Genomic DNA, 16421 nt, shown 5'->3' with positions numbered 1-16421 from the left:
TAGCGAGACCCTGTCTCAAAAAAGAAAAGACCAAAAAAAAAGCAATTCTTTTTTTGTTTTCTGGTACTGGCAATTGAACTCATGACCTCACGCTTGCCAGGTAGGCACTGTGCCACTGAGCTAAATCCCCAGCCCCTCCAAAAAAGCAATTCTAAAAAAATAAATTAAAAAAGTGAAAAAGCAATTCAGTGGGGTTTTTTCGTTTTTTTTTTTGAGACAGGGTCTAGTTGTATAGTTCCGGCTGGTCTTGAACGCTGTGATCCTCTTGCCTCAGGCCCCTGAGTGCTGGGATTACAGGCATATGCTGCCATCCTGGGCTTTGTTTCTTTTTAATTTTTTTGAGACAGGGTCTCAGTATGTAGTTTGGACTGTCCTTGAACTTGCTATGTAGCCCAGGCTGGACTCGAACTCACAGCAGTTCTCTTACCTCAGCCACCTGAGTGACGAGATTATAAGAATTCACCACCATGCTTGGTATGGTTTTGTGTTTTAAACACCACCCAGTAGATATGAAGTGGTATCTCATTGTGGTTTTGATTTGCATTTCTCAAATGACTAATGACTTTAGCATCTTTTCATGTGCCTGCTCATTTGCATATCTTCCTGGGAAAAATGTCTATTCAAGTCCATGACCGATTTTTTGGTTAGGTTGTCTTTAGTTGCTGTTGTTGTTTTTTTTTAATGTATTCTGGATTCTAGCCCTTATCAGATACATGAGTTGCAAACTTTTTCCTCTACTGTAGGCTGTATGGAAGCAATTTTAAGATGATTAATTTGACAGCTATGTGCACGGAAGAGAAATGAGAGACAGAAAGACTACGGAGGCTGACAGTGCAGTTCTTTTTCCTTCCCTTCCCTTCCCTTCCTTTCCTTTTTCTTTTATTTATTAATTTTTGTTTTGAGACAGGGTCTACATTGGCCTGGGGGAACTCAAACTTGTGATCCTGCACCTCAGCTTCCCTCAGTTCTGGGATTATAGGCATGTACCGCCCCGTGCGTGCTGTCATTGCTGTTCTTCAGTGTATCGGGAACTCGAAACAAGGAGAGTTAGAAAATACCCCAAAGCCAGGCATGGTGGTGCACACCTGTAATCCCAGCACTTGGGAGGCTGAGGCAGGAGGATCACTGTGAGCCTGGGCTACATAGTGAGGTCAAGGATAGCCTGGAATCATAGCAAGACCATATCTCCACTGGGCATGGTGGTGCATGCCTATAATCCCAGCACTCAGGAGGCTGAGGCAGGAGGATTGCTGAGAGTTCGAGGCCAGCCTGGGCTACAAAGTGAGCTCAAGGCCAGCCTGAACTGCATAGTGAGACCCTGTCTCAAAAAGACAGAAGAAATAAAAAAGACCATGTGTCAAAAAAGCAAAAACCGGGCCAGGGATATAGCTCAAGGGCCAGGAATACAGTTCAGTGGCACAGTACCTGCCTGGCAAGCTCGAGGTCATGAGTTCTATTCCTGGTACAAAAACAAAACAAAACAAAAAACCCCAAACAAGACCAACAACAAAAAAGAAAAAGCCCCAAAAAGAAAATGCCAGGCTGGAGAGATAGCAGCACAGCACCTGTCTGGTGTGTGTGTATTTGTGTGTGTGTGTGTGTGTGTGTGTGTGTTTTAATGTGGGTATTGGGAATCAAACTCACAACCTTGGACTTTGCCAGGCAGGTGGTTGTACCTCTGAGCTATATCCCCAGCCCATCAGCACCTGTCTGGCAAGCACAAGGTCCTGAGTTTGATTCTGGATACCAAAAAAAAAAAAAAAAAATAAAAAAAAAAAAGAAAATGCCCCAAAAGATATAGCTCAGTTTAAGGGCCCTGGATTCTATTCCCAGTGAGGTAGGGGAAGAGAAAGAATAATGGAAAGGAAAGGAAAGGAAAGGAAAGGAAAGGAAAGGAAAGGAAAGGAAAGGAAAGGAAAAGAAAGGCAAGGAAAAATGCACCAAAATATTGTGCACCACAGGTGAAATGAGGAAAAGTCAGTGTGTAACGGGTTAGATTAGCCACTTTTACAATGATCTGATGTGGTTTCAGGAAAGCGTAATCCTATCAACATACCTAAAGCTGTAGCAAGCTAATCACTTAAAGTAAAATGGCCAGAGCACTAACATAATAAAACCGCAACCAATCCATTATAATAACATGGCTGGCGGGGATATAAACAGAATCAATTCTATTAACTTGGCTATAGCTGAAACCCAATCAATTGAATTGTACCTTGTCTTCATAGAGGGGGAAGAGAGGAGTAATATGTAAAGAATCCTGCCCCCAGTGCCCCCCAAAATTTGTTGGTATTTCTTCAGTGATATTTAGGGAAGAAGATACCTTGTTTGGCCAACAGGAATGAATGTCTTATATCTTTATAATGGAGATGGATGTAATTCTATTAGTCATGAAAATTGTCCAACTAATCCCATTCATTCACTAACCTCTTGATTGTCATATTTGTCTTCCAAAGTAGGGCCAGAGATATAGCTCAGTGACACAGTGCCTGCCTGGCAAGTGCGAGGTCCTGAGTTCGATTTCCAGTACCAAAAAAAAAAAGAACTTCCAAAGCAGTCAACCATTCTGCGACAAGTTATTGGGGTTTTTTTGTTTTTTTTTTTCCAGTACTTGGAATCGAATTCACAACCTTATGCTTGCCAGGCAGGTGCTGTGCCGCTGAGCTAAATCCCCAGCCCAGTAGTCAACTATTCTGATCAGCCAATAGAGTTGTGTAGGCCACTGTGTATTTTATGTAGAAATATGTAAATCAACCATTTAAGTTTGATCAACATAAATTGTCTTTTCCAAAGCAAATTAATTGACCAAAATTGAACCTCTGGACACTCAAATTAAGCCCGGGAACAAGCCAGAAAACAAATCAGCAAGCTGTAATCCTAGTACTTGAGAGGCTGAGGCAGGAGGATTGTTTTGAGTTCAAGGCCAGCCTGGGCTACATAGTGAGTTCAAGGCCAGCCTAAACTACATAGCAAGACCTTGTCTTAAAAAACAAACCAAAAGACTATAAAGAGGAAGACTCCTGGGGTTATATAGCTGCTGTTTTCATGCAAAGGGATGGGTTGGAATGTTGCTGGGTATTCTGTTTTCCCTCAAGGACGGCCTCAAATTGAGGTCCTTACGCACACTGATCAAACTCTCTGCCCCTGAGTGACACCGAGGGCCCTGGATGAATTCTGGAAGGCTACTGTGGACCCTGGCCCAATCTCTGGATTACTCTGTCACTCTGCCTCAGGACTGAGCTACATAGTCAGGGTACAGAGCAGCATCACTGCAGCAGAAGTCGCCTTAGCTGTGGACTCACTCAAATCACTTCTCATCTCTTCGCAGAGCCGGGGTGGGGGGTGGGGGGCGGGGCCTGAGCATAGGGACGCTTCTTCCATCCTAACACGGCAGAAAGCCATGCATGTGAGAATCAGTGCGGTAGAATTACTTTGGAGGGTTGAGTTTTAGGTATAAACTTACCCGCGGATGTGTGTATGTCTGAGACAGGATCTTGCTGTTTAGTCTAGGTTGGACTTCAACTTGTGGCAATCCTCCTGCTACAGCCTCCTGAGTACTGGGACTGCAGGCATGTACCATCACGCCCGGCTCTGAGAAGAACTTTATTTTATTTTCTGGGTTAAGCGCTTTAATCCTGCATCACCCGGAGGCGTTACTCCATCTGCTGTCAGAAGGAATCGACCCCATCTGAACCACACAGTGGGAATCTGGATTAGACTGACGTCCCCACAGACCTTTACCTTAAACCACAGGCTGATCTCCTCAGCGCTTTTTACCGAATCACTGCCAGGAATGATGTTCCTGCCAACTTGAATGCACAAGTCTCTGCGGATGCTGCCCGGCGCGGAGTGGGCAGGGCTGGGTTCGCCCAGCATCAGGCACGATTTTCACCGCGTCCAGCTCCTCCCGGACCGCGGCCACTGCAGGCCCGGAGTGCGGGTCCTGGACCAGGCTGGGGAGAAGGGGCGGCCCTTCTGGTCCTCGACTGCTGCTGCCTCGGGTGCTCCTGAGGCCCCAGGCGGAGGCCTTCCGCTCGCTCCAATCGCCTGATGGTGTCGCCCGCCAGGCCGCGTGGGCCTTGATGGCGAAGAATCTGCGTTCGAGGTTGGCCGTGGTCTGGAAGCTACAGCTGCGGCGTGGAGCCGGGAGACTGAGACCTTTAAATATAAGAGAACTGGGGAGGGGGCCAGAAGTGCTGGGGCAAATGAGATGGGCTTTCATCCAAGGGCTCAGTGTGCTGTGCCTGAGACTTGGGGAACTAAAGGATCTGGGCACCCCTCCGCTGGGCGAACCTTAGGACTCTCTCTCTTAGTGTTCTGGCCGAGACGATCACTCACCGGAAGTTCCTCTGTCCCGGGCTAGGTCAGCCCAGCCTGCCCGAAGTACTGAGAACTTTTTTTTTTTTGTCTTTTTGAGACAGGGTCTGGCTATGCAGTTCAGGCTGGCCTTGAGCTCACTTTTTAGCCCAGGCTGGTCTCGAACTCGAGGCAATCTTCCTGCCTCAGCCTCCTGAGTGCTGGGATTACAGGCATGCGCCACCACACCCGGCTAGCTGAGAAGCTTTTTGAGGGGGACAAAGGCAGAGGGCTGAAGACCAAGTCCAGGACCCTGCATGTGCTAAGCAGGCTCTCCACCCCTGAGAACTTTAACAGCAAGGAGACTCCTTCAGGGAGTGGTTCTCAAGCCCTGGTCACCATTATATGCCCTGCTATCCTAGGACTCTCTGGAAATTTCCTGTCCACCCAAACCTCCTGTTACAGTGCTGGACTCTCACACACTAACTGATCAAACCTCTATGCACTCTGACTGCTTGGAATGCTGAACCCCATTTTCTCCTTAGAAAAATCAGGTTTCTCTCTCCCTCAAAACTAGCTGAGCTGGGTGTGGTGGTGCATATCTGTAATCCCAGCATTCAGGAGGCTGAAGCAGGAGGCTCACTGCCAATTTTCAGGCCAACCTGGGGTACACAGTGAGTTCAAGGCCAGCCTGAACTTCATAGTGAGACTGTCTCAAAAACAATAACAACAAATTAATAATACTGACCCAAGCCCAACTCTTTCATATACAGTGTGTACCATTTAATAGTGATTCCTATATCCCAAGTATTGAATCGCTGACTTTAATACATGTATCCCTTTTCTTCTCTTTTCTTTTCTTTTTTCTTTCTTTCTTTTGTTGTCTTTTGAGACAGGGTTTCACTATGCAGTTCAGGCTGGCCTTGAGCTCACTTTGTAGCTCAGGCTGGTCTCAAACTCACAACAATCCTTCTGCCTCAGCTTTGCAAGGATTACAGGTGTGTGCCACCACGCCTGACTATGTATTCATTTTTTAATTCATTTACTTTTGTCAATGACATAAGAATTGTTAAGAGCTGGTGTGATGGCATACAACTGTAATCTCAGTACTTGATAGACTGAGGCAGGAGAATCACCATGAGTTTGAAGCCAGCTTGGGCTACATAATGAGACACTGCCTCAAAAAAAAAAAAAAAGGATTGTTGTTATCTCCGTATTACAGATGGGTAAAATTAAGTTCAGCGATATTAGAGAATTTGCCAAAGATCTCAAAGTAAATGTCAGAGCCACAGTTTGAGCGCAGGCATTTTTCCTTTTTTTTTTTTTTTGGTTGTTTTTGGTACTGGGAATTGAACTCAGGACCTTGTACCTGCCGGGCAAGCACTTGTGCCACTGAGCTATATCCTCAGCCCCAAGTATAGAGATTTTTTTTACTCTGTTTTCTTGTTGTTGTTTTGCTGTTTGTTGTTTTTTGAAACAGGGTCTCACTTTGTAGTTCAGCCTGGCCTTGAACTCACTATGTAGCCCAGGCTGGTCTCAGAACTCATGGTGCTCCTCCTGCCTCAGCCTCCCAAGCGCTGGGATTGCAGGAGTGCTGAGGGCTGGGATTACAGGGGTGCAACACCACACCCAAGTGTTTTGATTTTGATTTGCAGTACTGGGGAATCAAAGCCAGGGATGCTCTCTCACTGAGCTTTATCCCCATCCCTTTTAAAATTTTGAGACAGAGTTTTCCTAAATATTTACCGTAGGCTGAGTTCAAACTAGCAATTCTTCTGCCTGGCAGAGTTCTGGGATTTTTTCCAACAAGGACTTAACTCTGAAATTTATGCTTTTACTATTATAGTATGGTGCCTGGAATAAGTTTTGTACAAAACAGTTTGTATTATCACTGTTTTAGGATGATACAATCAAACATAAAATAATATGGTTCAATTAGAAAATATTAGCATAGTGGCACACGCCTGTAATCCCATCACTCGGGAGGCTGAGGCAGGAGGATTGTTGCGAGTTCAAGACCAGCTTGGGCTACAAAGTGAGCTCATAGCCAGCCTGAACTGCATAGCAAGACCCTGTCTCAAAAACACACAAAAAAATAAGACAAGAAGAAATGAGGTTAACAGCAAACAGAGTTAAAGATGAAGATGTACCTAAGCTGAGGTAGCCGGAAGTGTGGTACCAGATCCTGAACTGAACTGGGCCTTGGAGAAAAGATCAGAAGGGAAGCAACACCGATGTGCTTCCCGTAACATACTGTGTATGTGTTGCCTCACGTCATCCCACACATCCTGTGACGGAAGCTTCGTTCTCTCCATTTCCCAAGGGGAAACTGAAGACTAGAGAGGTTAAATTATTCGCCCAAATCCCCACCCCTGAGCGTTGAGCTGAGACAGAAACCCACCTGTGCCGGGCATGATGGCCCATGCTTGTAATCCCAGCACTCGGGAGGCTGAGGCAGGAGGATTGCTGCGAGTTTGAAATCAGCCTGGGCTACATAGTGAGCTCAAGGTCAGCCTGAACTGCATCACGAGACCCTGTCTCAAAAAAAAAAAAGAAAAGAAACCCACAAGTCTCTTCTACTCAGATTGGTGGAAGGACAGCTAGGGTATTCTGGGTAGAGAGGAGCGAAGGGACCAAGGAGGGAGGCAGGAACAAGCAAGATGCTTGTGCGCAAGGGTAAATAGCCTGGCATCTGGCCTTCCGTCCTCCTCAGAGGGTAGGGCTTCCTAGGCGGCTCTGCCCACTGCAGAGGATTGCAACAGTGAGGTAGGGAAGGGGCTCTGGGGTTCCTGGAAGGTGACTGAGGCCCATTAGCCTGGCACTGTGCCACTGCGTGACCAACCCTAGCCCCACCCAGCAGTGCTGGGATGAAGAGCTGCGGCATGAGGCCCAGTTCCTGGAAGTCCAGCCACCCACAAGGTGCAGCTCGTCTCGATCCCCCCAGATCAGGCTGCCTACTGGCTTCAGCCCTGTCTCAAGCATTTCTCCACCAGAGTCTGGCCCCCAGGAAGGGGGTTCTGAGTTCCTCAAGCCCAGAGGACTCTGACCTCCAGGGATATTCATCTCTTTTTTTTTATTTTTATTTTTTTCAGACAGGGTCTCGCTCTGTAATTCAGGCTGGCTTTGAACTCCATATGTAGTCCAGGCTGACCTCAAACTGGTGACAATCCTCCATGGCAGTTCTCCATGGCATTCCTCCTGCCTCAGCCTCCTGAGTGCTAGGATTATAACCATTTGCTACAACACCTGGCCTATTCATCTTCTAATAATAATAGGTTAACTATTTTTTTAGGTTAACTATTATATTATATTATACTATATTTTGCAGTGTTGGGGATTCTTGAGGTTCTTGTGGTATCTCAAGAACGTTGGGCAAGGGGTTTACCACTGAGGAAACCTCAGCCCCATGATCTCATTTATGTCTCCAGCATATTTACTAAATAGGTATACCCTCATTATCTCCATTTTTCAGGTGAGGGATAAAGCTCAGAAGGGTTGGGTGGCTCAAGACTACACCTCTCATAAATGCCAGGACCCAAACCCAGCTCTTTTTTTTTTTTTTTTTTTTTCATTATTGGGGACTAAACCCAGGGGCTTCACGCTGAGCTACATCAACAGCCCTTTTTATTTTTTACTTTGAGGAAAGGTCTTGCTAAATTGCCCAGGCTGGGCTGGAACCTGGGATCCTTCTGCTTCAACCTCCCAGAGTGCTGCAATTACAGGCATGCACCACCACCCCCAGCTCCGATTTCTCTTTCTAGATTTAGAAGTAAGCCCCAGAGGGGCTGGGGATTTAGCTCAGCGGCACAGCGCCTGCCTGGCAAGCACAAGGTCCTGAGTTTGATTCCCAGTACCGGAAAAAAAACAAAACAAAACAAAATAAAAAAATAGAAGTAAGCCTCAGGTGCTATTTCTTCTGGGATAGTTTAGACTCAGCTCCCAGGTGTCACCTATTTGGTATCAGTGCCAGGCTTCTTCTTCTTCTTTTTCTTTTGAGATAGGGTCTCACTTTATAGTTCAGCCTGGCCTTGAACTCACTATGTAGCCCAGGCTGGCCTTGAACTCATGATGATCCTCCTGCCTCCAGACTACTGGGATTACCAGTGTGCATTACCATGCCTGGCCAATGTGCCAGGCTCTTTGAACAGCACAGGACTCTTAGATACCAGAGTCTGAGGAACCTCAGTTCTACCAGCTCCCTTAAAAACCCCAAACTCACTGGGTGTGGTGGCGCATGCCTGTAATCCCAGCACTCAGGAGGCTGAGGCAGGAGGATCATTGCAAGTTCAAGACCAGCCTGGGCTACAAAGTGAGCCCAAGGCCAGCCTGAGCTGCATAGCGAGACCCTGTCTCAAAAAGCACCCCCAAAAAATAAAAAATAAAAAAAATTAAAAAAAAAAAACAAACTCTTCTGGCCTGAACGTGGAGCTCAGTCTCCTCTCACCTCCTGGGTCAACTGTCTAAGAATTCTTTTTTTGTGGTGCTGAGAATTAAATTCAGGGCCTTGTACATGCAAGGCAAGAACTCTAGCACTGAGCTACATCCCAAGCCCCAATTGTCTAAAAATTCTCTCTCTCTCTTTTTTTTTTGTCTTTTTGAGACAGGGTCTCGCTGTGCAGTTCAGGCTGGCTTTGAGCTCATTTTGTAGCCCAGGCTGGTCTCGAACTCCCAACGATCCTCCTGCCTCAGCCTCTCGGAGTGCTGGGATTACTTGGCTAAAAATTCTTATCTGAAGAAAGAAATCTCCCTAAAGATCTGAGTATGGTGGTACACACCTGTAATCCCAGCACTCCTGAGGTTTAGACAGCAAGATCACCAGGAGTTTGAGGCCAGCCTGGACTTGAACCCAGTATGTGCCCAGGCAGGCCTCATATTCATGGTGATCCTCCTTCCTCAGCCTCTCCAGTACTGGGATTACCGGCATGGACTACCATGCCCAGCCTCAAAGACTTTTTAAAAAGTCCTATCCTGAGGCGGAGGAGGAAGGAGAAGGGGACTTAAAAAAAACAGAATTAAGATCTATGTCATGTACATGTATCAAGTCCTCACCATGAATGTAATCATCATGTACTACAAATGTACTAATAAAAAATAATAAAATAAAGCCTGGCGTGGTGGCACACGCCTGTACTTCTAGCACTCGGGAAGCTGAGGCAGAAGGATCTTTGTGAGTTCGAGAACAGCCTGGGCTACAAAGTGAGCTCAAGCCCAGGCTGAACTGCACAGTGAGACCCTGTCTCACAAAGACATAAATAAATAAATAAATAAATAAATAAAATAGTTTAAGCACACTTTGTGGACCAGCCAAAAAAAAAAACAAAGTCCTATCCTGCTGGCCATAGGGGCACACGCCTGTAATTCCACCATTTGGGAGGTTTAGGCAGGAGGATCTCTGAGAGTTTCAGGCCAGCCTGAGCTCCATAGAGAGTCAAGGCCAGGCTGAACTGCATAGGGAGACTCTGTTTCAAAAAGAAAAAAAAGAGGCCGGGCGTGGTGGCACACACCTGTAATCCCAGCACTTGGGAGGCTGAGGCAGGAGAATTGTTGGGAGTTCGAGACCAGCCTGGGCTACAAAGTGAGCTCAAGGCCAGCCCAAACTGCATAGCGAGACCCTGTCTCCAAAAGACCAAAAAAAAAAGACCCATCGTTACCCAACCTGGACCACAAGGAGAAATAAGTGGATATAGGGCTTTGCCCTCTGGGGCTCAGCTCAGTCCTCTCCTCCTTTGCTCTAGGAAGAGGGGCTTCGGCATTCCCTGGCCCAGACCTCCCCAGCACCTCCCCCATCCGGGCAACTGCCTGGCTCTGCTGCCTAGGATAACGCCCGGCCCTCCCTCGCCTCCTGTGGCTGCCTCCCCTTTCCGTCTGTTGAGAGAGGAAGCCAGGGGGTGGCGGGTGCAGCTCTGTGGGGGACTGATAAAGAGCCAGCGCTATCCCCGCCCTCTGGGGCCACTGCGGTCAGACCAGTAGGCAAGCCGGAGACGCAGCAGCTCCCTCTGGGACCTGGGGCCTCCCCTGGTTCCACCTCTACCCACCCCATCCTCGTCTTCTCGGGAAGCTGGTTGCATAACCCGGTGGTGGGGTGTTTGGCAACCTCCCTGTGGCTTGACCCGATGCTGCTGCCTTGGTGTACACACACGTTGCGGGGGTGAGGGCGGGAGCAGGCTGGCCGGGAGTGACAACAAGTTAGCCTCGCAGGGGGCAGGTGAGCAGCATAGGTAGGGAGTGACAGGGTGGTAAAGCTATGCGGCCACGTCTTTCTGTGTTTTCTGCCTCTGCTGCCTCTGTTGAAGTGAGAGCCTTTGAGGGTTAGGAACATCATGGGTGTCACTGGTTTGAGAAGCCACGCACGCTACTGTCCAGCCCATTCAGGCTGAAACCCAGCTAGTGCCCTACGCGTTGTAAATCAATCCAAGGAGATTTAAAGTGGGAGGGTATCAACACGGGGCTTTGCAAGCCGAGGGCCGGAAGGAGCGTTCTGTAGACGCAGTCTGGGAGCCAGCAAAGACCTCTTTCTGCAGAAGGGGTGTGAGGCCGCGAGGTGGGAGGGACACCTCAGCTAGCCAGATGCCTCTGTGACGCCCGTCTGCTCACCTAGATCACCCTGCATCACCATGTCGGTCCCCACAGGTAGGCAGTCAGGGACTTCAAACACTTCTATGAATCCCACTTGCTTTGGGGATAGAATGTACTTTCCCTAGCTTGGTTTTCAACATTTCACCCTAGTCAAATTTTCTAGCTTTAGTCCTGTGTGGTGGTGAGCGCCTGAAATCCCAGCGCTTGGGAAGCTGAGGCAGAAGGATCACAAATTCAGACCCAGTCTGGGCAATTTAGCAATTTAGTGAGAGCCGGTCTCAATATAAATAAAAAGGGCTGGTGATGTACTCAGCGTAAAGGCCCTGGGTTCAATCCTTAATACTGAGAAAAAAATCAAGGCTTTTATTTTTTTTTTCTCTTCTGTGTGCTTAGGATGCAATGAAGGGTCGCACATGTGCTAGGGAAATACTCTTCGACCTGAATGTGATCCCCTGCTACCCTGGGAGTGAGGCTATGAACCATGTGGCATTCATCTTTGTGCTGCTGGAATGTAAGACCTAGTAGACACTCAATAGCTTTGTGGAATGAATGAATGATAAGGCTTGTGTTATCTGCAGTTGTATCTACAACGCCATACAGTGTCCTGAACTGGTGTTCTCATTCAATGAATGTTTGTTACTGTCTGTAACCTGATATCATTGTATAATCAGCCACAAGTGTGACTCACCACTGTTCATCCCCTCTGAGGGGCCCAAAGGAGTATCTGAAGGCCCATGTGTGTGACCCAGATTCAAGTCCAGGTCTTAGGAGATTTTGAGCGCACATGTAACACACAGTGCAGTCACTGGATTGCTTCCTGTCCAACATAAATCATGTGTGTACAGTCATCTCCCAGGGTAGAGTTGGAATTCAAAGCATTTACCCATGGGTTTGGCACGGGCATTGATTAATCCCAGCACAAGCCTACATAGGAGGCTCCTTTCGGTATCAAAGCAGCCTCTTTACGTGCATGGTTGTGTTGCGGGGTTTGGGGGTTCACAGGGGAAAAGTGGGGCAGCCCGGGTAGCAGTGATGTGATCCAAGAACACCTGGAGGACTCACAGCTGCTCATCAGCTGGGACAGAAGATTTGCCAGTATTTAACAGTGAATACAGGGGCTGGGGATATAGCTCAGCAGCACAGTACCTGCCTGGCAAGCATGAGGTTGTGAGTTCGATTCCCAGTAACAACAACAACAAAAAAAACAAAAAGCAGTGAACACAATCCCATCAGAATATGCAGCCTGAAGGCCAGTTCTGCCCTGGGGTGGCACCTGTCTGCTTCTCCAGTCTTTTTTTTTTTTTGGCTTTTTGAGACACGCTCTCTCTGTGTAGTTCAGGTTGAATTTGAACTCATGCAGGTCCTCCTGCCTCAGCCTCCCAAGTGCCGGGAATAGAGGTGTGTGCCACCACGCCTGGCTTCACCAGTCCATCAGGAGAGGAAGAGTAGAGAAAAAGTGGAAGGGTTGAAGGAAGACACATGGAGGACTTGTCTTAGAGCTGAAAGCTACTAAAAGCTGGGAGGGAGGTAGGAAGGAAGATGCGTTCCTCAGCCGTGAGAGAGATCTCTTCGGTCCTGTCACTTTGAGGAAAGGTGATGAGGGAGATGCTTCTGGGTAAACTCTGGCCTGATGCAGACTCGCGATTAGCCTGAGTCCTACTCAAGCGACCAGGCTTACCCAGGGTGCACAGCTGACATGTGGCTGGCCGCTTTGCCTAGGAGAAAGGACACAGGGTCTCCTTTAAGGGAGATGAATAATCTCCCTACTGGGCAGCCCCCTACCCAATTCCCTTCACACACTACTGACAAAAGGGAAAAAAAAAAAAAAAAACACACCTGGCCAAGAAAGAAGCCTTTGTTTTAGAACATCTGAGGCCGAGGGGGAAGGGAGAAGGCTACAGGTGAAAGGACACATCAAAGCAGTGCATGGCTCCTCCTCCCCAAAATCGCTCCTGTAGCCTGTCCCCAGGGTCCAGGCATGTCCTGAATGTCCACTTGCCTAAACACTTGAGAAGCCACACACCAGGTCCTTAACTTCCTGCCTGCCACCTTGCCATTGACTCAGTTTCCCTGTCCCTAAGAGAGCCACGGGGGCAGCAAAGGAGGCTACAACTGTATAAAATCTAGAGGTCGCTTTTGAGTGTACCGTCAGGTTGGGATTCATCCTGTGCACGGGGGTGTCGCAGAGCTGGCTGGACCCCGGGCTCCAAGAGGGCCGGGAGCGGCCTGGAGCCCTGGGTGTCCCCGCTGGCCAGGAGCGAGGTGGGGGCGGGGTGTGGGCAGAAACCACACCGGGCTCAAGTTTCCTCTCTTGGCCAGAAGGGGCAGGAGGAGGAGGAGGGCCACAGGGAAAGAGGAGGGTAGCAGGAAGAGCAGAGAACTGAGGCCGAGCGCTCAGGGCAGGGCTGGTGCTTGCTTGGGGCTCCTGCACTCAGCCGCGCCGGAGCCGCCACTCTGAGCCCAGCGATGGTCCGGGGGCGGGGCTCGGGCCTCGCGGCTTCTCAGAGGTAGCAGGATCCCTGGCCCGGGAGGTGTCAGCTCTAACCCGACCTCTCCAGACACGACATCGGGAGCCTCATCTCTCTCCGCACCCTGCTTGGACTGTGCAACAGGTGCCTGAAAGACGGGTGGGGGGCTCGATGGGGGGAGGGTGGTCCCGGTGGGACCCAAGGGGAGGTGGAGGGCAGAAATAACCAACTTTCAGAATATTTGTAGGAGACCTTCCCAGAGTGCCCCTGGTTTAGGAATTTGACATCTTTGCCAAATCCTCTGGGAGGAGACCTAGAAGGCTTCTTGGGTGTTCTGGGATCCTTGGGGTGGGACCGTGCGGATGCGGACAGCAGAGTGGCACCCTAAGGATCCTTGAGGGTCTGTGGAGGGCCAGGAGGAAGCTTTCAGCTGCAGGGCTGCCCTGGAGGAGGCAAAGGGCTCCCCAGTATATGCTACCACATTTCTCCTACCCGCTCTCGTTCTGCTGCTTTGTCCAGCCAGCTGGGGCGATTTAGGGGAAACTGAGGAATGCGAGTCTGGAGTCTGAGAAGTGTTGCTACAGCAGGATGAAGTGGTTGGGGGGTTGTTGCTGGTTCTCTTCTCTGGGCCCCCGGGGACTAGCGAGCCCTGGAACTGCAAGGAAGAAGGCACCCCTACCCCCAGTACCCTTCCCACTGGAGCTGGTGGCTGCTGGGCGATAGGAGGCCGGGCTGCACTGGAGGAGCAGAGAGGAGGTACCAGATCTGCTGGGGTGGGAGTCTGCAGTCACTGACCCCAAAGGACTGTAGTCTGGGGTCTAGGGAGAACGACAGAACCCCAGAAACTTGTCCCCTGCTCCCTGGTTCCCACACATGCTTGAGTCACACATGCACCCAGAGAACTGAGCTCGCTCTGCTCAAATCTCTTCCCTTTTCCTTCATCTTGTGTACTTCTCTGTCACCTCGTAAGCCTCTCCCACTTTGGGAGTGCTCCCTGATCTTTCTAATGAGGTTGCTCACTTGTCAATCTACACCCCAAGTGTCACCGAGCCTTCCCTATCCATCCCCTGTCTACACTGACGCCTGGAGAGGTGGGGCAGTCTAATAAGCCTCCACGTAGGACCCTAAGGCAGGCCTCCTCTCTACGGTTCCCCTTTGCCAGGAAAGTTAAGAACCCTGGGACATTGTGGAGGACAAATGTTGTCCTCTCCCTAGATTCCCTTGCCAGTGATTCTGTATTCCTAAGCACAAAGTTCTGTATCATTCTATAAGTACTTAGGGATTGTAAGAAGATCTTTTTGGTGGTCTAGGGGTATAGTTAAGCAGTAGAATGCTTGCCTAGCATCTAGCATGACCCAGGTTTGATTCCCATCACCAAAAAACAAAACAAAACAACAACAAAAAATAGCTTTCTGAGTAAGACTCAGCATGCATACAAGTGAGGAAGATTTGGTTTGTTTGTTTTTTTTTGTTTGTTTGTTTTTAGTTTTTTTTGAGACAGGGTCTCGCTGTGTAGTTTAGACTGGCCTCGAACTCACTATGTAGCCCAGGCTAGCCTCAAACTTGCAGTAATCCTCCTGCCTCAGCCTCCTGAATGCTAAGATAACAGATGTTCACCACCACACGTGGCTGATGGGGATGTATTTTAGTTCCTGGAGATGGCACCAGTTCTAACTGATCTGTAATGTTGAGGAGTAAGGGAAGGAGAAGGAATAGCCAAGCCCATGGAGTAAGGTTGTTGTGTGACCTTAAAATGCAGGCTAAACTGTAAAATGGGAGCTGCTCATTTGCACTTTCCCAGCTTCTCCCCAGGTTCTGGGCCCCTGTGGTGTTCTGTTTGACCCAATTCTGAGTGTACTCTCCCCCTCACCTACCCCACTGGTACCGGCTCACTGGTCTTTTGAAAGGCAGGTGCCAAAAACACAAGGGTGTAGGGCCTTTGTCCTAGTGTAGGACCACTACCACTCATCCCTGGCATCTGGGGAAGTTGTCTCCCCATGCCCTCTGCGGCCTGCTGCAACTCGCTGCTGTACCAGAAAGCTGGCAGCGTGGTCCAGAGGCTCTCAAAGCTTTCTCCCTCAGCCTCCCCCTACTCCCCTCTCACGTTCTCACTTTCCTGTCCCTGGGAGAGCGGGGACTGAGCTCCAGCCCTTCAAGAGAAAGGGCTGATGTCTAGGCTCAGAGACAGGCTGGAGGCCAGTGTTGCCCTGTTGAAAGCCTGAAGAAGCTTAGAGAACATGCCTTGATCTCCATGCTGGCTTCGTGTTCGTCCCTGTAAATGCGTACAGATGGACTGGTCTAGTGGTTTTCAAGGTGCGGCTGGCCAGGTGCATCAGTCAGCAGGGTGCTCATTGAAATGCTGGCTCCCTGGTACCTGCTCTATGAATTCAGTTCAGCAGGGATGGAAAGCCCTTTGCCCAACGTTATGCAGTATCTTGAAGGCCAAAGAACTGGGTCTTCAGCTTCCTGGGGCAGGATCTTTGCACAGCACCTTAGAGTCAGATCCGGGAAGATAGGAGAGAGAGAAGAGGGGCGGGGCGGGGGAAGAGCTATGAAGCAAGAGTCGTGGTCCCTGCCCCCCAAACTCCTTCTCCATTCACTTTGCCTTTTGGGCAATTTCCGCCAGAACCTGGGTGGGGACGGTGGGGTTCCGGTGTTGAAATGGACATACATAAACACCCCACCCACTCTGCCCACTGGCCGAGGGCTTGTGCCAACACCGATTGTCGGTTCTGGAGATGGCACCGTAACAGAGGGGTGGGGCAGGGGCACAGGGAGATCCTCTTTCAAAAGGATGATTTGTAGCTCCCTTTAATTTTGTAATAATTCCAGAAGTATATTCCATGTTGTAGAGCCCCAGTGGGCCCTCTTTCTGGGGGGTCTGAAGTCATGCAGTCTGAGACCTTGAAGTCCTATTCTCTGTCCTTCTATGCATTTCCTTCACCCGTAGCCTTTGTCTCTTTCTGTACTTACTTGGTTTGGTGAAGCATGTGGAGTGTGTGCATGTGTGTGTGCATGCGTGTGTGTGAATGTGTTGTGTGTTTGACCCTAAAGATACCAGGAGGAGCTGGGCATGGTGGC

General features: G+C 49.3%; 1 protein-coding gene across 1 annotated transcript in view; it reads left to right on the top strand.

The window, feature by feature from the left end:
- The first annotated feature begins 10910 nt into the window (after nt 1-10910).
- The window catches only part of Nfe2 (nuclear factor, erythroid 2), a 10559-nt gene continuing 5048 nt past the window's right edge, over nt 10911-16421 (top strand). Inside the window, exons 1-2 of the mRNA XM_013520794.1 lie at nt 10911-10926; nt 13255-13484. Of these exons, the coding sequence (XP_013376248.1) occupies nt 10911-10926; nt 13255-13484 (246 nt within the window). The remainder of the gene's footprint in view (nt 10927-13254; nt 13485-16421) is intronic.

This window comes from Chinchilla lanigera, unplaced genomic scaffold (assembly GCF_000276665.1).
Source record: "Chinchilla lanigera isolate Chin_1 unplaced genomic scaffold, ChiLan1.0 scaffold00057, whole genome shotgun sequence".
NCBI lineage: Eukaryota > Metazoa > Chordata > Mammalia > Rodentia > Chinchillidae > Chinchilla > Chinchilla lanigera.
Note: the sequence above shows the minus strand (reverse complement) of the source record. Positions and strands in the feature narration are given on the sequence as shown.